The sequence below is a fragment of the Myxocyprinus asiaticus genome, chromosome 23, assembly GCF_019703515.2.
Source record: "Myxocyprinus asiaticus isolate MX2 ecotype Aquarium Trade chromosome 23, UBuf_Myxa_2, whole genome shotgun sequence".
Taxonomy (NCBI): Eukaryota; Metazoa; Chordata; class Actinopteri; order Cypriniformes; family Catostomidae; genus Myxocyprinus; species Myxocyprinus asiaticus.
Genome location: NC_059366.1, coordinates 24102356 through 24128805, shown reverse-complemented (window position 1 = coordinate 24128805; position 26450 = coordinate 24102356). Strand labels below are relative to the sequence as shown.

The 26450-nt window shown below is 37.6% G+C and overlaps 2 protein-coding genes across 3 annotated transcripts in view; one reads left to right on the top strand and one right to left on the bottom strand.

Moving 5' to 3' along the window:
• Positions 1-20900, top strand: part of LOC127414123 (mitogen-activated protein kinase kinase kinase 21-like) — a 28086-nt gene extending 7186 nt beyond the window's left edge. Inside the window, exons 2-11 of one of the 2 annotated variants that reach the window (XM_051651899.1) lie at positions 7671-7851; positions 8976-9124; positions 10915-11090; positions 13990-14230; positions 14712-14834; positions 15438-15542; positions 16217-16367; positions 16473-16567; positions 16834-17544; positions 18824-20900. In XM_051651899.1, coding sequence (XP_051507859.1) covers positions 7671-7851; positions 8976-9124; positions 10915-11090; positions 13990-14230; positions 14712-14834; positions 15438-15542; positions 16217-16367; positions 16473-16567; positions 16834-17544; positions 18824-19203 — 2312 coding nt within the window. In that variant the 3' untranslated portion in view covers positions 19204-20900. The remainder of the gene's footprint in view (positions 1-7670; positions 7852-8975; positions 9125-10914; positions 11091-13989; positions 14231-14711; positions 14835-15437; positions 15543-16216; positions 16368-16472; positions 16568-16833; positions 17545-18823) is intronic. The other variant, XM_051651900.1, reaches the window with a different exon arrangement.
• Positions 20901-21048: 148 nt separating this feature from the next.
• Positions 21049-23994, bottom strand: LOC127414140 (interleukin-22 receptor subunit alpha-2-like). Its single transcript, XM_051651924.1, has 6 exons — positions 23929-23994; positions 23528-23660; positions 23113-23291; positions 22697-22866; positions 22294-22464; positions 21049-21965 (listed from the first exon to the last, which is right to left on the bottom strand). The coding sequence occupies exons 1-5, from the start codon at positions 23990-23992 to the stop codon at positions 22315-22317; spliced, it is 696 nt and encodes a 231-aa protein (XP_051507884.1). The 5' UTR covers positions 23993-23994; the 3' UTR covers positions 21049-21965; positions 22294-22314.
• Positions 23995-26450: the final 2456 nt, after the last annotated feature.

Genomic DNA, 26450 nt, shown 5'->3' with positions numbered 1-26450 from the left:
AAAGCAATTTGCTTTGATCCACTCTTGCCTAGCTGGTCAATGATTATTTTTAGCAAAAATCATAGCAAATAGTGAGTGAAATTATGTTTTTGCAACCTAATCTTTTAATACCTCACTCAAAGGAATGTCGCTAACGAGGGGGCAAAAGCTTAACATAAGTTTGCACAATGGAATGGTCAAGCACTGGTTGCTAGGTGACTGCCAGCCCGAGAATGCCTCGACTCCTAAGCCTGAAAGGCTTATTTTCATTATTTTTAATCTCCTCAATAGCTGCTATTTTCTCTCCAAGACAGGGAGCTTCCCCTGATTGGGGGTATAGAATATTGCAGAACTGTAGCCAGCAGTCCCTGTGAAACCTGGCCTCTCGCCACACTTCAGAACTCGCTTTAATTTTGCAATTTTGGGCACATGAAATTAAACCTTAAGGAATCTTTAGCATGTGTGCTCTCCAGAATAAACACACTCAGACTGACAGCGTAGAGGACAATGGCCTTGTTGGGGGGGATAGGGATAGGGCCACGATGAACATACCACAGGCAGTGGTTATCTGAACTTAAAGGTGATTTTCTGCCCCATGAAAGAGTCACCACTGAAATCTGAGCCAAGTAAAGGCAACTAAGAAAAAACTGGGGTCAAGCAGAGCAAGATTGTTTTGAAATACTATTAGTTTAAAAGTATTATTTAAAAAAATATTTTAGTTTCACATTGCTGTCTGTAGAACTTGTTGGATCTGGTCAATTTTGCCTCTGACTGGGTATTTAAAAATGTGGAAGGCTTAAAGGAATAGTTCAATCAACCCAAAAATGATCATTCTCTTATCATTTCCTCACCCTTATGTCATCCCAGATGTGTATGACTTTCTTTCTTCTGCTGAACTCATTAAGATTTTTAGAAGAATTTCTCAACTCTGTAGGTCAATACAATGCAAGAGAATGGGTGCCAAAATTTTTAAGCTCCCAAAATCACAGGTCAGCATAAAAGTTATCCATAAAACTCCAGTGGTTAAATCAATTTCTTCAGAAGTGATATAATAGGTGTGGGAAACAGATCAATATTTAAGTAATATTTAAGACTTCCTGTTCTGGTTGCTGCCGGCATGCTGCACAAGTCTGTGTTTGTAGCTTGCTAGCCTGCTTAGCTGCATTTTACCGAGTGCTTTGGGTTTTTCCACTTTTCTACTGTTTCAACCGCATGTATTTTACCACACGCACTCGTTTCTCTCTTTTTTTCTTTTCTTTTTTCTGCTTGTCTGCATCTCGCGTCTCGACTGCGTGCATTCGTTTTCTCCACTGTGTTTTACATGGATTATTGCATCAACCTCAAACATCTGCTGATTAGGAACCACATCGAACCACATAAATCTCAAACCCTCGCCAATCAAGAACAACCATAACAACAACAAACAATTACGGTAAGTCATGACATTTCTTCCTGCATTGCATGCCACATGTTTACTATAGCTTCTTCCGTCAGCAGAGAGGGATTCACATGTGATAAATGTAAGGAATGAGTCAGGCTGGCGAAGAAGATTAATGAGTTAGAGACACACATCCGAACAATAGTGGAGGTCAGTCAGACAGAGAAGCCGGTAGATACGGTTTCAGATGCGGGTAGAACAGCGAGCAATACACACACTTTGGTTCCGGCTGTAGAGCCCCAGCAGCAGGGCGATTGGGTGACACCACTCTCCTGTTCCTGTTAGGGTTTCCAATCGTTTCTCCCCACTCAGTGATGCACCCACTGAGAATCATGTTGAAAGAGCCTTAATAATTGGTGATTCTGTTGTAAGGAACTTGGAAATAGAGACTCCAGCCACCATTGGTAAATGTATTTCCGGGGCTCAAGCATCTGACATCAGATCAAATTTACAAGTGCTGACTAATGCTAAACGTAGATTTTCTAAAATTGAATCACTTGACAATTGAGTCACTGAATGGCTGGATGTCTGAGTGGTGTCCGGAGAATAGAATAGGATTTATAGACAGTTGTAAGAGTTTTGGGGTAGGCCTGACCTGTTAAAAAGAGACTGACTCCATCCCCCCAGGGAAGGTGCCGCTGTCCTCTCTAGTAATTTGCCTCATAGTCTTAATAAATAGTGATAGTATTTGACTAACTGGGGCCCAGGTCAGGAAGCAGACAAACTGGTTAATCCGAACGTCTGCTAGCTGCCTTGAGACGTCACACAAACTACAACACATAGGGACTGTATCACCTAGATATCATATAGAGACTGTGTCTGTTCCCTGAACTACCAAACACAAAACTCTCACTAAATCATTTAGAAAAAAATGAAGGTCAAACTTAAAAAAAAAAAAAAAAAAAAAAAAAAAAGGGTAAACATCATATAAAGGTAGGGCTACTAAACAGTAGATCTCTTTCTACCAAAGCACCAATTGTAAATGAAATTATTACAGATCATATTTTGGATGTGCTCTGTTTGACTGAAACCTGGTTTAAACCAGATGAATATATTCGTTTAAACGTATCTACTCCCCCAGGTTATTGTTATAAACATGAGCCTCGTCTGAAGGGTTGAGGAGGAGGTGTTGCTACAATTTACAGTGAAGTTTTTGGTTAATTTTATTGTTGGTGACTTCAACATTCACATAGATAATGAAAATGACACATTGGGATTAGCATTTATTGATATTCTCAACTCTTGGAGTCACACCAAATGTGATAGGACCAACTCATCACCATAATCATATGCTAGATTTCATTCTGTCATATGGAGTTGATTTTGATACTATAGAAATTCTACCACGGAGCGATGACATCTCGGATCATTACCTCATCTCTTGTTTGCTGCGATCAGCTAATATCACTCAATCTACACCATGCTATCGTTCAGGTAGAACTATTCTTTCGACCATTAAAGATAGCTTCACTAATAATCTTCCAGAATTGTCTCACATATTCAGTAAGTCAAAAAGTCTAGAAGAACTTGTAATAACAGAAAATATAAATACAGTCTTCTCTAGCACTCTTGATAGTGTCGCCCCCCCCCCCCCCACCTTCAATTAAAGAACATTCAAGAAAAAAGACCTGCACCATGGTACAATGATCAACCATGGTACAATGATCACACACATGCTCTTAAGAGAGCAGCTCAGAAAATGGAGCGCAAGTGGAAGAATACAAAATTAGAGGTATTTCGTGGTGCATGGAAGGATAGTGTCTGTAGCTACAGACAGGCACTAAAAGCTGGCAGGTCAGCATATCTGAGTAAACTCATAGAAAATAAACAACAATCCTAGGTGTTTATTCAGTACTGTGGCTAAATTTGTTAGGAATAAAGCATTGACTGAACCAGATATTCCATCGCAGCACAATAGTAATGACTTCATGAATTTCTTGACTGATAAAATAGAAATAAAATTGGAACTATGCAATCAACTGTCACAGCACCTCAGAAAACAGTGTCTCATAATTTTCCTCAACTTCATTCCTTTGCTGTCATAGGTCTTGAAGAGCTAACAAAACTTATAAAAGAAATCAAAAGCCACAACATGTATGTTAGATCCAATACCAACTAAGCTCTTAAAAAAGATATTCCCTGTAATCTCAGAACCTCTTCTTATTATTATTATTATTAACTCCTCGCTATCCTCAGGACATGTCCCGAGAAACTTTAAAATGGCTGTTATCAAACCACTTATTAAGAAGCCACAGCTTGGTCCTGGAGAATTGGCTAATTACAGACTGATTTCAAATCTACCATTTATGTTGAAAATACTAGAAAAGGTAGTGCCCTCCCAACTATGTTCATTTCTACAGAGAAATGGTATATATGAACAATTTTAGTCAGGATTTAGGCCCCATCACATTACAGAGACTGCACTTATTAGAGTTACAAATGACTTGCTCTTATCATCCGATAGCGGCTGCATTTCTCTTCTAGTGCTTTTAGATCTTAGTGCTGCCTTTGACATGATAGTTAATGACATTCTCTTGAACAGGCTGGAGAATTATGTTGACTTGCATTAGCATGGTTTAGGTCCTATTTATCAGACCACTACCACTTTATATTTGTAAACGAGGAATTGTCAAATCAAACAAAAGTTAAGTATGGAGTGCCACACGGATCAGTTTTAGGGCCTTTGCTTTTCTCCTTATACATGCTTCCCCTGGGAGATATTATCAGGAATCATGGAATAAGTTTCCACTGTTATGCCAACAATACCCAACTTTATATTTTTTCTAAACCCAATGAAAATTCACAATTCTCCAAATTAGCTGAAGTGTATCAACTAAATCAAAGATTGGATGGTCAGAAATGTCCTTCTACTCAATTCCGACAAAACAGAGGTACTAATTTTTGGACCAGAAACCACTAAAAATAAGCCACTAAAATATAATTTGACTCTCGATGGATGTACTGTTACGTCGTCTTCTACAGCCAAGAACTTAGGTGTTATATTTTATACCAATCTGTCCTTTGAAAATCAAATTGCCAGTGTTTGTAGAACAGCATTCTTCCACCTCAGAAATATTGCTAAGTTACGACACATGCTCTCTGTTGCAGATGCCGAAAAACTCATTCATGCGTTCATGACCTCAAGATTAGATTATTGTAATGCATTACTGGGAGGATGTCCAGCAAGTTCAATAAATAAACTTCAGTTGGTTCAAAATGCAGCTGCCAGAGTGCTGACTAGAACCAAGAAATATGATCATATTAGCCCAATTTTATTGTCGCTACATTGGTTACCTGTTAAATTTCATTAATTTTACATTTCTGTTAACTACGTACAAAGCTTTGAATGGTCTAGCTCCACAGTACTTAAGTGATCTTCTGACTTGCTATATTCTGTCACGTTCATTACGATCACAAAATTATGGCTTGTTAATAATTCCAAGAATATCAAAATCCACAAATGGAGGTAGATCCTTTTCATATTTGGCTCCTAAACTATTGAAGATTCTCCCTAACACTGTTCAGGATGCAGACACACTCAGTTTAAGTCTAGACTAAAGTCTCCTCTATTTATCCAGGCACACACCTAATTTATCCATCAACTCACAATTAGGCTGCTTTAGCTAGGTCTGCCGGAACCAGAATCATCTGTCGTGATTTATAAATCTGCATAAAATTGAATGGCATCTACGCTAATATTAGTCTATTTGTTTCCATGTCTCAATCTCGGGATTCATATCCCTAGGTTACCAGAGCCGGCCAGATCCAGCTCCATTCCTGCTTGGTGTTGGGCTCCATTGCTACGTGTCGCTGAGTGATGACGACAAACTACAGCCGATGCTAGCCAGACATCACTTCAGTCTTTTGACTTCAGAAGATGAACTGATGCCAACTCCAACTGTAAGACATCGGATACTTCATATGCCACTGCCTGAACCTTGGACTTAGGATGGACCCCAACGAACCTCATCGAAATGACCTGCATTGATCTCTGCCTGCATCACCTTTGTCTGTTGATGGAATACACTCTTGAAATGGAATACATAGACTATCATTTAATTGCCAACAAAAGCCTTCATCAGCCAACTAACAAAGGACAATGCATCTATGTGAACTTCTGCAGTTAATCCAGGATGGACTTCAAAGACATTAGTCATTAAAGTTCATAAAAAATCTTTTTTTTTTTTTTTTAAACACTGGACCTTAACACTTACTTAATTTACACATTTTAAACCATGACTTGCACTGTACACAAATAACTAATATTGGCATTATATTCATGTTGTTTAGCCAGAGGGGAACTGGCCCTCTCAGTGGGCCTGGTTTCTCCCAAGGTTATTTTTCTCCATTAACCAACATCTTATGGAGTTTTGTGTTCCTTGCCACAGTCGCCTTCAGCTTGCTCACAGGGGTTCTAAATACAATTATTTAATTTTTATACACAATTTACAATCATTTAATCAAACTACAGAATGATCACTCTAAGACTTTATAGATATTAGTTTCATTATTATTATTATTATTATTATTATTTTTTGTTAATGCATGATTTCCTGTGAAGCTGCTTTGAAACGATGTGTGTTGTGAAAAGCGCTATACAAATAAAAATGAATTGACATGATTTTACTATAAATCCTCCTCCCTGCTCAGTCAATCTCCACTTAACTTTCACATTCTTGTGTTTTTGGTGATTCATATTCTTTATGTATATCACCCCCTACTGGGCAGGGAGAAGAATTTCTTGCAAAAAATGATTTAAATATTGATATGTTTCTCACCCAGACCTATCATATCGCTTCTGAAGATATGGATTAAAACACTGGAGTTGTATGGTTTACTTTTATGCTGCCTTTATGTGCTTTTTGGAGCGTAAATATTTCACGTGCATTGGATGGAGTTGAAATATTCTTCTAAAAATCTTCATTTGTGTTCTGCAGAAGAAAAAGTCATACACATCTGGGATGGCATAAGGGTGAGAAAATGAGAGATTTTTCATTTTTGGGTGAACTATCTGTTTAAATTCCCATAAAACTTTACTTTTTGGTTCATTAAGTTGTAATCTTAAGTGTGAGTGTTACATTCAACATTTATAATCCAAACAAACTTTGTTGCGCATGTTTTACTGAAAAGTGTCCAAATTCAAAACTCTGAGCCAGATGGTTGACTGGCTTTGTGTGTTTGGAAATGTTTCTTCTTTCTATTATTTCATTTAGACAGATGCATTAAGTAATAAAATAATAAATATTTGACAGTGCGTATGCCAACAGTTTATTTACTTAAAAGAGAGCAAACCTAGTACATAAAACCAAGAGCTGAGATAAAGAAAGCATCAAACAGCTGAAACCTGTTTGAAATGGAATCCCAATTTTCACGTCCTAAAATAAGTTTTGTGAACAAAGAATTTTTCACCAGAACTCGTTAGCAAGCAAATATTTTATCTCTTGTTTAAAATAAGACCTGACTCCCTGTTCAGCATTCAAAAAGAACCAAACTCCTCTCTAAATATTTATAATGTTACACTAAACAGTTACAGTAATAGAAAGAAATGTTACAGACATTCTAAATGTCTTCCACTGTAACGTAAATAACTGGGAGTATAGTCAATGCCAGTACTGTCCAATGTAAGCTGGATGATAACTATGAACCAAAAAAGCATGGGAAAGTTAAAAAGTGTTTAATGAAACGTAACTACAGATAAAAGTGCTCAGTTACTCCCTCAGGTTGTAATGGAAAGGGAGTCGAGGTCAGATTAAACAGGCATCTTGTTGTCCTCTTTCAGCTGAGGGGCTCCTTTTTTATTACATACTGATATTGATAAAGGTTTGCAGTTGGATGTTTGTCAAGGACAGAACTGGTGTGAAATAATACTACTCCTGACCTCAGGATGTTCCTGACTTCAAAGCAAGCTGACCTACATTCTCGTTTTAGTTGTCACTTGGTACATGACTGTATTGTAAACTAGAGAGACTTGAATGTCACTGAGTTCTTTATGTAGGCCTGTGTCCTTGAAGATTCCACTTCATGAAAAAAGAGTGGAAATATGATCGCTCTCTTTGCATTCCTATATTGTTATTCACTGACGAAAATGCTCAAAGGCTAATGCTCTTGCGTTGAAAACATTCCCATCATACCTTAAAATGGCTGAGCAGAACAGACCGGTTCAAAAATATCGCAAGGTCTTTGCAATTTCTTTTTGCACTAAAATGTAGAAGTGAATAAAATGTTGAACATTTCTCGTCTCTGTTCTCTTTAGTTTTGTTACTTGAAAAAATTGAAAATGATGACATTGGTCGAAAAACCCTGAAGATTACTGACTTTGGCCTGGCTCGAGAATGGCACAAAACGACAAAAATGAGTGCGGCTGGAACTTACTCCTGGATGGCTCCTGAGGTCATCAAGTCCTCCCTGTTTTCCAAAGGGAGTGATGTTTGGAGGTAATCTTTTCATTTTGAAGTTAATTGCCTTGTCAAAGCCTATTCACCAGTAATGTGACTCAGAGATTTGAGAGTTTCGATTTTGTTGTTGGGTTCAGAGAAATGTTAGATCAGATTCAAATGATTAGAGCATTGGGTGGTGTTCTAACTGGCCTTTTAGTCTGTTTGTGAAAGGTAAATGTGTACACCCTCACCCTCAGGTTGTTCCAAACCCAGATGTTATGTTTTCAATTTAAACCAAAAAAAAAGTAAAGAATTTTCGTATAGATCATTACCATTCAACAGCAGTGCATAATGATCATGGGCTGTCAAGCGACAAAAAGGAGAAAAAAAAGCACCATAAGAGTAGTCCATGCGACATATTCCAAGTCTTCTGAAGCCATAGCCATTATTTTCTAGTAAATTATTCCTTTTAGCTCATTTGTCAATTTCTCATACCACTTTGCTCAGTCATTGATTACTGCATGCCACCACATAATTGGCTTCTCTTAGCGTGAGGAGACAGGGGAACTCTTTATTGATAGGGGGAAAATATTTATTAGAAAGGAGGAAAATTATCATACATAGACATCTGTGGGCTGTATGCACACTTGCTTTAGGAATGTTTAAGCGGCCAACCTGGTTAAAGGAATAATTCAACCAAAAATGAAAATGTTATAACTTACCCCCTGCCGTTCCAAACACATTACTTTTTCTCTCAACTCAAAGGAGATGTTTTAGTAAATATCTTGGCAGTTACATTTGGTAGTGGATAGTGCCTTCGCTGTAAAGCTTAAAGAAAGGACCCAAAAGCATAATAAAATCTGTGCAACATGCGTCAAATTTCAAGTTTTTTGAAGGCATACAATAGGTTTTAAAGATATCCCATCACCCCCAAATTTAAGTAATTTTTCAATGATAAGACGTCCATTACACACGTTCATGAGCGTTCATGTGAGAACTTGCATTATTTTATCAATAAATTATGACAGTTTTTTAAAGTTTTTCCATTAACTATTGCTTTAATACTGTACCAGGAATGCACAATTACTGTTGTGTGATTAGAATAAACATATGGTGCACAGTTAGGAAAAGTTTATCCATTTGATCCCTAATCTGTTTTTTTTTTTTTTCTCTCTATCTAGTTATGGTGTCCTCCTTTGGGAATTATTGACTGGAGAGGTTCCTTACCGTGGCATTGATGGTTTGGCAGTTGCCTATGGTGTGGCTGTCAACAAATTAACCCTTCCCATTCCATCTACCTGTCCCGAGCCCTTCGCCAAGCTCATGGAGGGTATGTCTGCTATTAGATGGTATTCCACATCTATTTGTTTTGTCCCACTGTGTAGTACAGGTGCATCTCAATAAATTAGAATGTCGTGGAAAAGTTCATTTATTTCAGTAATTCAACTCAAATTGTGAAACTCGTGTATTAAATTCAATGCACACAGACTGAAGTAGTTTAAGTCTTTGGTTCTTTTAATTGTGATGATTTTGGCTCACATTTAACAAAAACCCACCAATTCACTATCTCAACAAATTAGAATACATCATAAGACCAATAAAAAAAAAACATTTTTAGTGAATTGTTGGCCTTCTGGAAAGTATGTTCATTTACTGTATATGTACTCAATACTTGGTAGGGGCTCCTTTTGCTTTAATTACTGCCTCAATTCGGCGTGGCATGGAGGTGATCAGTTTGTGGCACTGCTGAGGTGGTATGGAAGCCCAGGTTTCTTTGACAGTGGCCTTCAGCTCATCTGCATTTTTTGGTCTCTTGTTTCTCATTTTCCTCTTGACAATACCCCATAGATTCTCTATGGGGTTCAGGTCTGGAGAGTTTGCTGGCCAGTCAAGCACACAACACCATGGTCATTTAACCAACTTTTGGTGCTTTTGGCAGTGTGGGCAGGTGCCAAATCCTGCTGGAAAATGAAATCAACATCTTTAAAAAGCTGGTCAGCAGAAGGAAGCATGAAGTGCTCCAAAACGTCTTGGTAAACGGGTGCAGTGAATTTGGTTTTCAAAAAACACAATGGACCAACACCAGCAGATGACATTGCACCCCAAATCATCACAGACTGTGGAAACTTAACACTGGACTTCAAGCAACTTGGGCTATGAGCTTCTCCACCCTTCCTCCAGACTCTAGGACCTTGGTTTCCAAATGAAATACAAAACTTGCTCTCATCTGAAAAGAGGACTTTGGACCACTGGGCAACAGTCCAGTTCTTCTTCTCCTTAGCCCAGGTAAGACGCCTCTGACATTGTCTGTGGTTTAGGAGTGGCTTAACAAGAGGAATACGACAACTGTAGCCAAATTCCTTGACACGTCTGTGTGTGGTGGCTCTTGATGCCTTGACTCCAGCCTCAATCGATTTTGCTTGACAATCCTCATAAGCTGCGGTTCTCTCGGTTGGTTGTGCATCTTTTTCTTCCACACTTTTTCCTTCCACTCAACTTTCTGTTAATATGCTTGGATACAGCACTCTGTGAACAGCCAGCTTCTTTGGCAATGAATGTTTGTGGCTTACTCTCCTTGTGAAAAGTGTCAATGATTGTCTTCTGGACAACTGTCAGATCAGCAGTCTTCCCTATGATTGTGTAGCCTAGTGAACCAAACTGAGAGACCATTTTGAAGGCTCAGAAAACCTTTGCAGGTGTTTTGAGTTGATTAGCTGATTGGCATGTCACCATATTCTAATTTGTTGAGAGAGTGAATTGGTGGGTTTTTGTTAAATGTGAGCCAAAATCATCACAATTAAAAGAACCAAAGACTTAAACTACTTCAGTCTGTGTGCATTGAATTTATTTAATACACGAGTTTCACAATTTGAGTTGAATTACTGAAATAAATGAACTTTTCCACGACATTCTAATTTATTGAGATGCACCTGTATGTTATTCCGCACAACAATGCCAATACCATTGACTGACATATTCTGACATTTATGCATCACCTTTTCCACAGTGTTTTCTTATAGATGGACCAATACTATTAATTAATTCAGCAATTAATTAAATTTGGTCTAAATGATCATTCATTTGCATCTATACAAGTTCTAACATATTTTGTTTTCATAGAATGCTGGGAGCAGGATCCCCATATCCGTCCATACTTTGCTGCCATCTTGGAGCAACTGACTGCCATAGAGGAGGCTGTGATGGCCACCATGCCACAGGACTCCTTCCACTCAATGCAGGAGGACTGGAGAGTGGAGATCCAGGAGATGTTCGACGAGCTACGCACTAAAGAAAAGGTTGGTGGCTCCTCTCATTTTGCGACGACCTTGAGTTTTAATTGACATAGATTTAAAGGTCTAATTATTGTCTTGAGGGGTTTTTTCAAGGCCTTTTGAGACAGTTTGTTAGTGTGCTGTGTAGCTTTGTTGTGACAGTTGGTGTTCAATGGAAACTTGAACCCAAAGTATACTTCCATTTTGTCACGAACGCACAGCGTCTACGTACAATCAAACGCGAGCCTGTCAGAGTATGCTCCATTTGACGGTGCACGCATACACAGGTGGTTGGCACATACGCGCTACGACTGTTGTTGTTTTTATCTTCGTCTCCTGTTATTTACTGGCGATTACATCTAGTGTTTCTTCGTAACAACAATGGCTCAAATGTGAGTATTGCCACCTTGTGGATCCACTAATTCGTGCAAATAATTCCAGGTGTATGCGCATTCTGCGCGTTCAAAGACGTGAGGTTAGAAAAATCGGGCTGCACGCGTTCAGTGCTTGCGCACTCTGCTGATGATGAGATTTGCGTTACACTTGACCGAAGTATACTTTGGGCTTTAGTCATAGGTAAAACAGTGACTGGGGTGTTATAGCCTTGGTGTCAAGGCTCTTGGCTGGTAACAGAAAAACTAATCCAAGGTAGCAACACATTAACTGGAGAACTGCTGAGATGAAGTTTCACTTTTATGCCATTGATCAAAACACTTTACTGTGGTTTTACCTGGGGACTATACCTGAATTTAGAGTATTTAAGTTGCCTTGGACAAAAAGTACCCACTACATTACAAAACTAATAACAATGTAACCTTTTCTCCCATGATCTTTTACTGGTAGTCATTTTGTCACAAACAAGTTTTGTTTTTTATATGAAAGCCTTGCATTGTTCATCCTGCAGTGCTCATACCTGCTTGCTGTTATTCATATATTGTTTAGATTTTAACTGAATAACTGTATTTAGTTTAACTGATCCCCTCAACAAAGCAAGCTATTTGCAATCGGGCTTTAGTGTTCAATAAAGTTAATATGATAAGCTGCTTCCGGTCTAAGCTGCTTGTTATGTTGAAAGGGATTTGTCATTGCTTGATCAAGAATGCCTTTTCCTGCAAGTCAGCTAAAACTACAAGTAGCTATCTTGACTTTGTGTGCCATTTAAAAATCAGTGAATTTTCCCACCGCTTTAGGTATGGTACAGTCCTGTCACAAAATTATTTCCTTTTTTACTTGGTGTATCAAATGAACTTTTACCCAAGTAAATAAACAGTTTCTTCATTTGTTAATTGTCATTGTAATCCAAATTATCTGCCCTTGTGTGTTTCTTGGCAAAGTTCCCCAAAGCTTCTTATGAAGTTATTCACAAGAGATTAGGCCAAACGGCTTTACTCAATGAGAGCAGAAACTGTTTTGAATAATACTTAACAATTCTGTTCAAATTTCATTTTGCACCAGACTCTGTATTTTAGGCGATGGGGCGATTAATTTAGGGGATAAACATATGTATATGTATATATGTATTTTTTATTTTTTTTGTATACTCATGTGTGACCACAGAGATGTTTGTTGAGGGTCAGGGTGGGGTTGGGGATTGGGAGGGTGAGGGGTAATAGTGGGGGTTAAATGTTGATTCTGTGAATATAGGTTTTGCTTTTCTTTGTCAGTTTTGTTAATCAATAAAAAGTGTTAATCAGAAAAAAATAATAGTCTCCGGTCTGTTTTTGGCATGTATATACTTACAATACATTATGTACCAAATCTTTTTTTTTTCTCTTTATTTTTGGGATTTTGGTTGAACAATAAACTGCATCTGGGATTTTATTTATTTAGGACTCTTTGTCTGTATCCTTCATAGTAAGGAAAGAATAAGACATTTTTTGACATTCTATAAATGGATTAATCTGTTATTGGCCTTTCCCACCACCACCTTGGTATCGGTAAAATTCACTATTGGTCGACCTCTACTCTAAATAACTGTGCACGCATACACAGGAGATTGTCGTATGCATGCTACAACTGGTATGAAACACCAGACTATTTCTCTTCAGGAGTTTAGATCCATAAAGATGTCTTCATAGTCCATCAGACTCAAGTTATACAAATGCTGGTATCTCCAGACCTCTTCACACACACTCTCTTGACTTGCACATCCACTATTGTTGTTGTTACCTTCATCTGCTGATGTTTACCGGGGATTACATCATGCGTTTCTTTGTAACAGCAATGGCTCAAATGTGAGTGTTGCCACTTTGTGGAACTACTAATTAGTGCAAATATTTCTAGGCGCATTCACATTCTGCTTGTTCAAAGATGCGTGGTTAGAAAAAGTGCTCGAGCACTCAGCTGATGACAAGATTTGCGTCACGCGTCCTGCAGGCGTCCTGCAGCATTTCCGTCTGACCGAATATACATTTGGCTTTATTCTCTTGAAGAGATGCAATCACATAGCATTTCCTAGTTAAAGAAAAGCTAATAAAATGTTACAGTATTCTAGTTCATTTCATTGTCCACATTCTTGTTGGTTATTGGAGTAGAATAGGCACCAAACTTTTTTGTGTGCTAATTTACTGTAAATTACAGTTTACTATTTTTGCCTCTACTTTGTGAATAACTCACAAGTCTTGCATTATTGTCATGTTTGTGGTGCTCAAGGGTAAAACCAAGAACAAAATCTGATTTGAAATCAGCCGTTCACAGGTAGATAGGAATATGAGATCTGTCCTCCAAGGCCAAAGGAAGTGAGACTGCCATTCATACTACTGATGTCTTTTTGCTTATGGGCACAGAGTAGATAATCAGCAAGGGAACAGTCAAGTTTTGGCTCCTTTCATTATGATTCTGTACATCAAAAAAACGTGTTTAGTCACGTATAAATACATCCTTACTGAATGTACTTGATCGTAACTGTTCTTCACACCAACAGGAGCTTCGTTCTCGAGAGGAGGAGCTGACACGAGCAGCCCTTCAACAGAAGTCTCATGAAGAACTTTTGAAGAGGAGGGAACAGCAACTGGCCGAGCGAGAAATTAACGTGCTTGAGCGAGAGCTCAACATCCTCATCTTCCAACTCAACAAGGACAAGCCCAATGTTAAGAAACGGAAGGGCAAATTTAAGCGCAGCCGTCTGAAGCTCAAAGATGGCAACCGCATCAGCTTACCCTCAGGTTAGAGCTGGAGAAGTGATCTTATCAGTGAGCTAATGAGGACTGAGCAAAACTACATATTTTTAAAATGGACTAGACTGTGGGTTGCTTGAATGACTAGTCGACTAATTGGTCTTAATAATTAGGCTGGTTTCAATTTTACCTGATACTGATCAGACACATTTCTTAGGGTGTATTTACCTAAGATTTGTTCTTGTATTCAAAAACAAGTAGATGGAGCTTAAAGGAAGGGAACTGCAAAAAAAAAAAGAAAAAAAAAAAGACATAAATGTAAATATACTGTAGTCAAAAATGTAGTCGGGTCGACCTCAGTAATTGACTAGTCAGTTGTTGGATGACAAGTCAACCAACGTGACCCACCCCTAGAGCCAAAATCTATTTAGTTCATAGTTTAAAATGAATGTCTTGTGGGACAAATTAATCTGCCATCATTTCAGTGTTTTTTTACACTACTACAGTGTTACCTTTTTGTGTGCAACAGATTTTCAACATAAGATCACAGTTCAGGCCTCGCCCACTATGGACAAGAGGAGAAGCCTTAACAGCACCAACTCCAGCCCCCCCAGCAGCCCTTCACTGATCCCCCGCCTCCGAGCCATCCAGTGTATGTACCCCCTCTTTTACACAACATACAACATCTGTGTTGGGATTGAATTTTATATTTTACCAAAATTGTTTTCCAATATTTTTTTTTATATTGCTGTTATGTAATTATTTTTTGAAGTTCAAACTTTATTCTCTTGTTTTTCCTCTTGATTTTCTCACTCTCTGAGTGTCCAGTGATTACAAAAGTACATGAAAATGTAACTTTAGCAATGATATAAGTTTGTTAGCATCACTGTTTTGTCAACCTAATATCAGGATTAGTATATCTTTTCTGTTTAAAGGTTTGCCAGTTTCAGTACATCAAAAAAAGATCATGTGCCAAGGAAATGTGATTACCCATGATTCATGGTTTGTTTTCATTGTGTTGTGACTAGCAAACATTTAAACTGAGATATTACTGGCCAGTCCTGATATTTGGTAATTAAACACAGATTTTATCAAACTAATTAAATAAATCAATCAGTCAATCTATTTGTCAGCATTTTTGACATCAACTCAATGTGACAGTACATGCATTCAGGTCATAGTGACATCCAGGTCATTGCCAATGGTTGGTGAATCCTGTGTCTGTCACACGTGTAACATATTTTTTCCCCATCAGTGAGCCACCCAGGTGACAGTAGCCAAAGACACAGCATGTTTGTGTATCACCAAGATGTGGATATCACAAGCGAGTGTAAACCTCCTAGCGGGTTTAGGAAGAAAGGCAAGGACACTGTAGTCCTGTGGGATAAAAACCACCCAATCCACTGTGTGTTGGTGTGATTTCTGATCACTATGGCTTTGGTTTAACAACATCTCTTTTTGTTTGTTGCCTATGGGAAACAAAAGGTTTTGGCAAAGTCATAACGCATTGCTTGTTGCTTATTAAGTCCTAATAATGGTGTGCCATTTTGCTTTGACCACTTTTGGGGATCAAGAACATTCTGGTAGACCTTGAGCTGGTGCTGCCAAGCTTTGTTGAATCAACTAAATGTGACTGGTTGCATCAATAGCTTGCCATTGCAAATAAACTAACTCATCTCAAGTGCAAAAAAAAAAAAAGTTTCATATATGATATAAAGCTCATTAATGGTCAACCCAATGTTCTTACTGAATTGATATTAACCGTTTTAGGAAATTATTATTATTTTCTAACACTTTCATCTAACAGATTCCATCTGTATATTGCTGGGTGGTGGAGGTTGCATTAATTGTCCATTTCCTAAAATGCTTTTGCTGCTCTGCTATGAAAGACTAATAGATTGAATCTCAGTCTGTGATATAGGCCTAACAAATATTGGCCACTGTTACTTTTGTGAACTGTCAGTTGGAGAAAGTTTCATTTAGATTAGAATGAAAGATTCTGTTTCAAATTCTGTGTACCTTCTTTATCAATAGTGACCCTGGATGAGAGCAATAGAACATGGGGGCGGAGCACCAATTTCAAACCAGAGGAGTTTGAAGATGTTAAGAAAGGGTTTAAGAAGAAGGGGCGCACATGGGGACCAAATTCTGTTCAGACAAAGGAAAGGGGAAATGGTGCTGAGAGGTTGGAGCATGTTTTGGAATATTTTTTTTATTTACTTTCTTGATGCCTTTAAAACAATATTGTCTTTGTGGGTGGAGAAACATCATTTTATGTAACTGTCTTCAGAGTTCGACCTCTCTCAGATGGAAGCAGTCCCTGGTCCACTAGTCTTCTGAAAGCCCAGAAATCTGTTCCATTAGCTGCCTTATTTGCAGAGCAGGGTATGTAAGGAACACTTATCTTCCATTTACTCCTTTCTTTTAATTATGTAGAAAAGTTGTCTGAAACACATTTAATTTTAGATTTAAATGTTCAAAAGCCAAGTTATTTAAAGTCATAAAATGGAAAATGCTTTAGCTGAACTTGGTTAAGTTTCTTGCTTGAGCACAACAGTTGAAATTATGGGCAGGGCAACTCAGCTCTTAAGCATCTCAGTATCTAAATCTAATTTAACATCTACATTATATTTGACTTATATTTGTTCCAGGAAATGGTAAAGATGAAATATGCTCTGCAGATGGATCTGACAACAAACCAAAGCAACTCAAGTTCCCCAACCAGGTGTATATTGATCTACCTCTGTGGAAAGATGAGCAAGGGGAAAGCCAGGGGCTGGGAGGAGGTGACAGCCAGGAGGACCCAACAACATCCACCAGTTCCACCAGCACCACACCGCAGCACACGCCCACCAACAGCCTAAAGCGTATTGCCACACACCGCCGCACTGACTCTGTTCTCTATGGCTGCGCCTCCATCCTGGCGTCTGTCGCATTCGGCTTTGACTTGCGAGAGGTCTGTAAGGCCGCTGCCAACGAGGAACCGGAGCCACGAGAGGAGAAGAAAAAACGAGAGGGCCTTTTTCAGCGCGCCACTCGCTTCCGCCGCAGCACCAGCCCGCCAAGTGGCCGCTCACGCAAGGAAGAGGTCACCGCCGGGCCTGTTAACCTGCTATCCATGTCATCGATTTCTGAGTGTAACTCCACCAAGTGCCTCCTGCAGTCAGATTTTGTGGGTTCTTCTGGGAACAGCCCAGTGAAAGAGTCTTCACCTAATTCCCAGACACATCAGAACATGAGCTCCAGTGTGATGAACCCCGTGAGAAGTGATGTTATCCCCGCAACCCCCTTACAAGATCATAATTCTGGATCCAACTCCAAGCTTAGAAGAAAAAAGTCTAGTCCTGCTGTGTGTCAAACCAGTGAGTGGTTTTTTTTTTTGTTTTTGTTTTTTTGGGAGTGGGGGGGGGGTTGGATTAAAGTGATAGTTTACCCAAAAATTAAACTTCTCTCATCATTTACTTGCCTCTGAGAATGCATGAGGGTAAATCTCAGCTCTGTAGGTCCTCACAATGCAAGTGAATGGTGACCAAAACTTTGAAGTTCTAGAAGAACATAAAGGCATCATAAAATTAATCCATAGGACTCCACTGGTTTAATCCATATCTCTAGAAGCGATATGATAAGTGTGGTTGAGAAACAGATCAATATTTATGTCAGTTTTTACTATTAGTCTCCACTTTCACATTCTTCTTTTGTTTTTGGCGATTCACGTTCTTCATGCCAATCACCATCTACTGGGCAGGGAGGAGAATTTATAGTAAAAAAGGACTTAAACACTGATCTATTTCTCACCCACACCTATCATAGCACTGCAGAAGACATGGATTTAACCACTGGAGTCTTATGGATTACTTTTATGATGCCTTTATGTGCATTTTGGAGCTTCACAATTTTGGCCACCATTCACTTGCATTGTGATGATCTATAGAGCTGAAATATTCTCCTAAAAATCTTCATTTGTGTTCTGCAGAAGAACGAAAGTCATCCACATCTGGAATGGCATAAGGGTAAGTAATTGATGTGAGAATTTTCATTTTTTGGTGAACTATTCCTTTAAATGGTGGAATGAAGGCATAATGGGATATTTTTTTGAAAACAAAAGCACCCAAACGTTTTGAGGTTTTACTCATTTGTACATTTCTGCATTAACTCAGATCAGTGGGCTCAAATTGACATTTTATTTGAAAGGATTTAGTTATTTGTCCATCAAAATATGTTTGTGTAGACAAATACAAGTTGTGCCTACAGACTAAAATTATAATTTAGAAGAAAAAAAAAATAAGGAAAACAGCCAATTACTGAGCATACATGGGAAATCCTTCAGTGTGGTTTAAAAAGCATCCCAGGTGGATGCCTCATAAAGTTGGTTGAGAGAATGTTAAATTTAGGTGGAGTTTCTTTTATTTATTTTGGAGGATGCAAAAATAAGACACTTGATTTTACAGTTTTGGATCTACATAATTACCATTTGTGTTATCTCATAGTTTTGATGATTTTACTATTACTCTTAAATGTGGAAAATTGTACAAGTAAAGAATTATTAGGAATGTCCAAACATGTGACTGGTGGTGTTTGTTGGTTTACAGTGACTATGTATGCAGATGTTATTGATTAATGATGTTACTCTCTTTCCTTTAGTTAATGGCAGCAGTAACTCCCAGCCCAGCCCAGCTGATTCTTCCACCACTTCTTCGTCCTTAAGAAAGAAGCCTGACAGAGAGCCTGCACAAGAGAAGCAAGCTCCCAGCGAATCAGTATCCAGACCCAGACCGCTTTCCCTTAGAAGTAAACCTCACTCCTGGGGTCTTCTAAAGAGCTATTCACTCGGGCACTATTCTGGGGAGAAGAGTGCTCAAAACTTGGACATTGTCCTCCCTGCAGAGGTCACAATGGGGTGCTCTTTGCTGGACATGGACACAGAGGGTCAGAAACGAGACTGTACTGTTCCTCTCTGTCGAATACAGAGCGCTCCTGGTCGGCCCTCTGTCTTCGAACTAGAGAAAAAGTTTTTATCCTGAAATAAGCTGCCTTTTTTCCTGGAGCACAATCGTACTTTTGTCTTGAATCTGTCTGTTCCGCATGATATTTCGTTTTGTTTTTCCAAGATTAACATCATGGTCTTTGATCTATATTTGAGCCATTGCTGCTGGAGTTATTCTGTGGTACTTTTATTTATATTCTGTTTGCTTTATGTAATTTAATATGAAGTGACATTCCAGTAAATTTACTATAGAATTGCTGGTTTGTAGTTTTTTAAGCAAGGACTTGAATCATACACTTTTTACACTGATAAACAATATCTCAGATTCTTTTAGAAAGTGTTCAGGCATTTTAGTCTCTGTCACATAGTTTCATATGAAAGACATGAACAGGGCCCACAGTGTTTATATAAAAAATATCTAGATGTTGGAAAGAGGAACTATTAGTAATCTGATGAAGTGGCATTGCTAATTAACAGATGCCAATACTAATGTCTGTACCAACACTACCTTGCATTTGGAAGGTTTTGTCTGTAATGACTTGTTTGAAATTGATTCCTGAACCATGCAGTTGTCCGCTTTGTTTGATGGAAATTGTCTTCTTTTTTTAAAGCTCGATTGGATACCCACTTGATTGACTTGCTGGATGAAAATAATGCACCTTTTGATATTTTTACCATTAATTCAGATTCATTCTCATGTAATTATGTCTGCCAGAAGTGCACATGTCTGGATTGTAGATCTGTAAGCTGCATTTCTAAAATTCAGGTTGGCATGAATTCAATGTTGTTGATCAACTCAGTTGGGAGGCACTCAGAACTTTGTATATGGACATCACATTGTCAATCTAGTGCCAATTAATGAAAAACAAATAAAAACAATATTGATAGAGTATGTCAGCTATTATTCAATCATTGCAATGTGTTAATATCACATTCCACCAATAATTTCATTCAAATACCAGAATGCTATTAAAGTTTACACTGCAGTGGGTTCATTAAAACTTCAAAATAGAATGTTTATCAACGTAATTGGTTGTTATTTATGTTAAATCATGATTTGGTGCATCTTTACCTGGTATACTTACCTGTACTGTATCTTAGTTATTTAAGGCTGCTGCCATGAATCCAAAATGGTCTTTTAACTCTCAGTCTTTTTATTCTAACTGTACTTTAAATCATTACCCTGTTTAGTGGACTGAATGATTTTGTTCATTGTCTGTTGTTGAATTTAGTACAGCATCTTGATTTTCAGTTCTCTCTGTGACATTTAAAATATCCTCCTAAAGGATTAATCGTTTTGAATCTTTTCAAGAAGTGGAGACTGATTTGAAACATGCTTAATTGAACAAAATGAACAGTTGTTTTGGGGTTATATGGTGTCAAGTGGAAGAGTATTATAACTCTTTATTTGTTGGAATAGATGTGTTTGATGAGAAATGACTTCCCATATACAGTATTGAAAAGCTTTTCCTAGTTCTAGTAGGGACTAGTAAATTATCTACTGTCATTTACTATAATTATAGAATTCAGAGTAAATATGCCTTTTGTTCATAAAAATTCACAGGTTTTCACAATGACCAGCATTTTCTCCTGTTCAACAACACCCATTGTGCAGTGATGTGTTTTGAAGAACAAATTGTGTTTAAGGGTAGCACTGGAGTTTAAAAATGTAAACTATGTAAATATGGTTGCTCAATACATTTATGTTGTTATCTTAAGATATTGTAACTTAGTTTTCTCACAGGACTGGATTAGTGTTTTGCTAGTTTAGATATACAACTGCATGTTAATTCAATGTACACAAGAGACATTGTGGTGCCTCTTTTTTATGTCTTGCAATGATCATTACTTTTAAAATGAAGTAACATAATATGATGCCTGCTTTTGAGGGATTCATCTGGTATTATTTAAGCACAATCATTTCTCCTGAAATAGGAGAATTACATATATCAAACCTTAATAGTTGTTTCATTTGGGCTGTGAAGGACACAAAAATGTGAAAGACAAAACAGTCTTCAGTGGAGTTGGAATTAAGCAAAAGAAGAGTTGTGTTTTCACCAAAGTTGAAGTTGCCCATACTTTCTTGGGGTACGTGGTTTCCGTTTGGAGTGCAAAGTGGTTTAGAAAAATTGTTACATGGTACATGTGCACTGCAAATAGATTTGTTTTTATCCAATGGCTTACCCATGTGACCAATTTAATGTTTAAAGCTGTTCTATTCAGAGATAGACTGGTGATGCTTCACCAAACTGGTCATTTGCTCCAGGAGGGCTCAAAGAAAAAAGGGCTGAGCCCACAAGCATCTCATTTATATCAAATTCTACTATTTTACTGTACACAAGTGACCAATAAATCCTTTATACAACATTTACATTTTGGTCTTCTCACAATTTTCTTTCATGATTTCTTCCACTTGTCATGTGCTGGATCTCTCTTCATTTGTTGAAAATTTGGTATGTTGGAGCATTGGGTTAAAAAAAAGTGTTCATCTTTCTGCCTTAAAACACATCACTGCATTTGTTTATACATTTATTTCCTACAGGCGTTAACCTTAAAAGTATAGTTCTCCTAAATGTTTAGTTTGTCTAGCATCTTTTCCCAAGAAGAAAGTCATGATTTTCATTTTTGGGTGAACTATCCCTTACCTAAAATAATGTACACTAAGGCCAAGACTCGATCTTGTAGTAAACATGACATTTGTGGGAATTTGCAGATATTTAACTATGTAGTGTGTGTATATGTGTGTGTGCACGTAAGTGTGTAATATGTGTCTAAGGAATGTCCAGAAAAAGCTTCAGCCTGCAGGCAGATAAAAAAAGAAGAGAAACAGAGAAATGTTACAATTGCTACAGTTGAAACATCTTGTATATTGAGATGGAGAATACAAAAGAAGTCTCAAAATTCTCTGAATTGAATCTTTTAGGAAAGTTCACAATCACTCTAATTTTAGCCTAAGGTGGTTGGAACTTGATCTGAGAGTGTCTCAAGGGTGCAATCTCTGTCTCAGATGACAACTAGCGTGTCAATGCTCATTTTCTCTGCCAACCATCATGGAGAAAGCACAAAGACGGGATCTCGGGTGTTCCCCATACTAAAGAAACAACTTCAAGTGTTACGTAAGGCTTACCTGTGGGAGACTCCCTTGCCCTCAGTGAGTGCTGATACAGGTGCTGGAACTCCGTAAGCTCTTGCGGCCTGTGAGAGGAATCACGGACACAGCATGGAGGCAGTAGGTGGTTTTGGGACGCAGCCCCTGGATCACAAGCTCCTTTGAGCAACTGTCTGTTTCGAGGACTTCCTGTTTGGGGAAATGGTATCGGTGACTCCAGGGTGTATTTAGAGAAAGTCTATTGTATCTGAGCATTAGAATGAGCTAGGTTTAAATATTTCAAATCATTTCAAAATGTTGTCAGTTAAAAGAAAAGAAAAAAATATTGTATGTAATAATAATTAATACCTATTAAATACCATAATAAATATATGGAGTATGGTCTAATCACATTGGATTTTGGCAGATAGGGCTTTCTTACCTCTTCTACATCGTTGTGCATTAGGTATATCCTGAATATCAGTTTCTGCAGTTGTGTCACTCGTATCCTATTGCCCTTCTGTCCTCGCAGTGGAGCTCTTGGAGATCTGATCTGAACCGAAATGCCTTGTCCTGTCACTCTCGGCCTTATCCGGGGTGGGCTGAAGCTGGCTGTGATTTAAAGAAAGTTTTAAAGCTCCAAGTTTTTACAGAAATCTACAGTATAATGCAATGTGCTCTCTGTTATGGCTATCACAAAGTCCATTGTGAAATCTTTCCTCTTCTCAGACTAGCACCTCTGTAGCAAAATCAACCATAACACATAGGAACATATGTGTATGGATGATCATTTTCAGTGTATGCTTTTCTGAATTTTTGATTTAAAAGTTTCTGAAGTAATATTAGAATTGAACTCACTATCCCACTGAGGGTGAAATCTGGAGCTGATGACCCATGATGAGGGGCCTTTAGGGGAGAGGGAACGGACCTTGGCATAATACCATTCTCTGGGATCTGATGTCACCTCACTCAGGTCACACTGGAGCATTCTGGTGCCTTGACAGTGTTCACAATTAGTCCACTCTTTGTCCCCATATCTGCAATCAAGAGAAGCCACCAACTTGAACATTTCTGCACAATTTCATAGGTGCCATAATGTGAGGGTTACTTCTAACATGAAAGTTCAACGTGCCATTGAATTTTTAATTTGCGTTGTGCAGATATATAGCGATATTACCATATTATTAAATTCTTGGTTATCTTAATTTAGACTGGGGATCAGTATTAAACATTTTTATAACATTTACAAGAACTCTGAATTGTTCAAGCTTACACTTTATACTGAACAAAATATTTCAGGCCATTGGCAGACATATGTGGGTGTTTCCAGTGTAAGATATTTCTGAAGTCCAAAGAATGGAATTCAACTTTAAGAGGTGCCATATCGTCCTGCTGAGAGGGGCTACCTTAAAGACAGTACAAATAAAACTTTGCATGAACTATTGTGCACTTAGATGGTTCATTATGTTGCTGCAGCTGCAAATTATACTTTCAGATGGTTTACTTTACACAAATGGATATTTTTCTTATGCTTAAAATTAATATTAATAACCTTTTTTAATCAATTTGAAGTTAAATATTTTTTTTTTTTCAAAACATTTACCTTTTTGCAGCACAGTATGTAATAATAACATGTCACAATATTTAATACAAGAGAAAAACTATAGAACTTACAATCTACCCAACAGAGAATGGTGATCCAACAAACAAGCACGAGAGGTCCACTTAGGCCAGACATGTTTGCAGATGAAAGGCATTGGGTGGTTCATCCCTCAGACCTTTAAACCTTACTCATTTCCTCTTTTTTACCACATGGGCATTTGCTTTCACCGTGGGCATATGCGTTTACACGTCACAGAATTTTCCATTTTGTGTCAATAAGGGGCAGCCTTGCTTCTGTGCTGTAAATGTTTTAATATTATTGCATTATTGTACTGTGATGTCTAAATACATAAGAAAAATGAAGAATAAATTAATATATATTTTAATCGATATGCAATACTAGGTAATAGATCATGAGCAAAGATATGAATCTAAAACATGTATGAACAATGAAGACCTACACCCATAAAAAAAGACCCATAATAAACTCTGAAGAAATTATTATTATTATTATTATTTTCTGTTTTCTTTTTGTGGACATCACACTGAAGTCATTTTGCAGGAATAACGCACACAATCAGTAACTACAGAATGTATACATTTTCTTAAAACAAAAAGAGTGGTTTTATATTATGTTTGAGGCACATTTGTTCTTTGAAATACACAGATAGAACACTTCTGCTGTCTCACCAGCTCACACTGCAGCTTTGAACAGGACGGGGAAATACATACACTGTAAAAATTAACAAGCTGTGACACAAAGGAAAGATCAGTTGTGACCTGCATGAAGCTTGGACAATGCTGTGACCACATTTCCTCTTTCATGTGTGCTTTGAAATGTATCTACTTGCTTGTGCCACTCAGGTCAGACAATGACCTTTTGTTTTGTTCCTCAGCCTTTGTCCTTCAAATTCTCACTTCACTTTTACTGTTAAAAGGGCATTCACATGTCTGATCTCTTGCAAAGTGTCACGTAATGCAAGACAAATTCCACTTTTTGCAACCTTTTTAAACATACAATCCAACTTTTTGCAATGGAGAGCTGTTCTTTCCACATAAATAAGAGAAAATTTGTCTAACATCTTTAACAGGAGCAATACGAATTTGGCAATGACAATCAAATTATTGGTATGTAATACCATACTTGATACTACATATGACTTCTGCTTATCCAAAAGTAGGGAGAGCTGGATGAACGGTTCAAATTATTTAAAATGTTGGTCAACAACATAGAGTATTTTTCTATTATTTTAGACTGTTTAAATAGAGTTTTAAGACTATTTCCCAAATATACAAAGAAAGTTTAATGACTGGTTGTAGTTTATTACAAGCAGTGGACCCTCAAGGGTTTGGACACTAAAGCCACACGTAAAATTGTATAAATGTCATTATATTAGATAATATAACATTAAACCAGGTGACATTTATAAAAATAAAAAAAGATTGCGCAAGTCCATTTTTATGATATGATACGATGCTGCTTTATTCATACCCAGGGAGATATTGAAGCATTACAGCAGAAACAGATATACAACATATTGGAAAATTTAAACATACAAAGGATGTTGAGATAAACTAACTTCACACATCTGCTAAAATGACCTTGGAACCAGATAGTTTCCTATCTAATGCAGTGAACTTTATGCATTTTTAAAGGGATAGTTCACCCAAAAGTGAAACTTCTGTCATTATTTACTCACCCTCATGCCATCCCAGATGTGTATGACTTTCTTCTACAGAACACAAATTATGATTTTTAGAAGAGTATTTCAGCTTTGCAGGTCCATACAATACAAATGAATGGGTGCCAAAATTCTGACACTACAAAAAGCAAATAAAGACATCATAAAAGTAATCCATACGACTTCAGTCATGTTTTAATCCATATCTTCATAAGTGATATGATGGGTGTGGGTGAGAAACAGATAAATATTTAAGTCTTTTTTTTTTTTTTTTTTGCTTAAATTCTTCTCTCTGCCCAGTAGGGGGCGGAATGCATGAAGAATTTGAATCACCTAAAACACATGAAGAAGAATGTGAATGTGATCTGTTTCTCACCTATCATATCGCTTCTGAAGATATTGATTTAACCACTGGAGTCATATGGATTACTTTTATGATTACTTTTTGGAGCTTCAGAATTTTTGGCACCCATTCACTTGTATGGACCAAAACAGCTGAGAAATTCTTCTACAAATCTTCATTTGAGTTCTGCTGAAGAAAGTCTGGGATGGCATAAGGGTGAGTAAATGGTGAGAGAATGTTTATTTTTGGGTGAACTATTCCTTTAATTGTGACTCAAAGGGATAGTTTACACCAAAATAAATATTCTGTCATCCTTTACTCACCCTCATGATGTTTCAAACTCAAGATTTTCTTTCTTTCGTTGAATACAAAAGGAGATGTTAGGCAAAATGTTAAGGACTGAGAGCCTCATCACCATTCACTTTCATTGCATCTGATTTCCATATAATGGAAGACTATGCATTTACAGTAAGTGTACACAATTATGTCATGCTCTGACTAACAGAAGAAAAATAAATATATAACTTGCTCTTGCTAAATAAAATAAAGACTGGGGCAACATCTCCCCT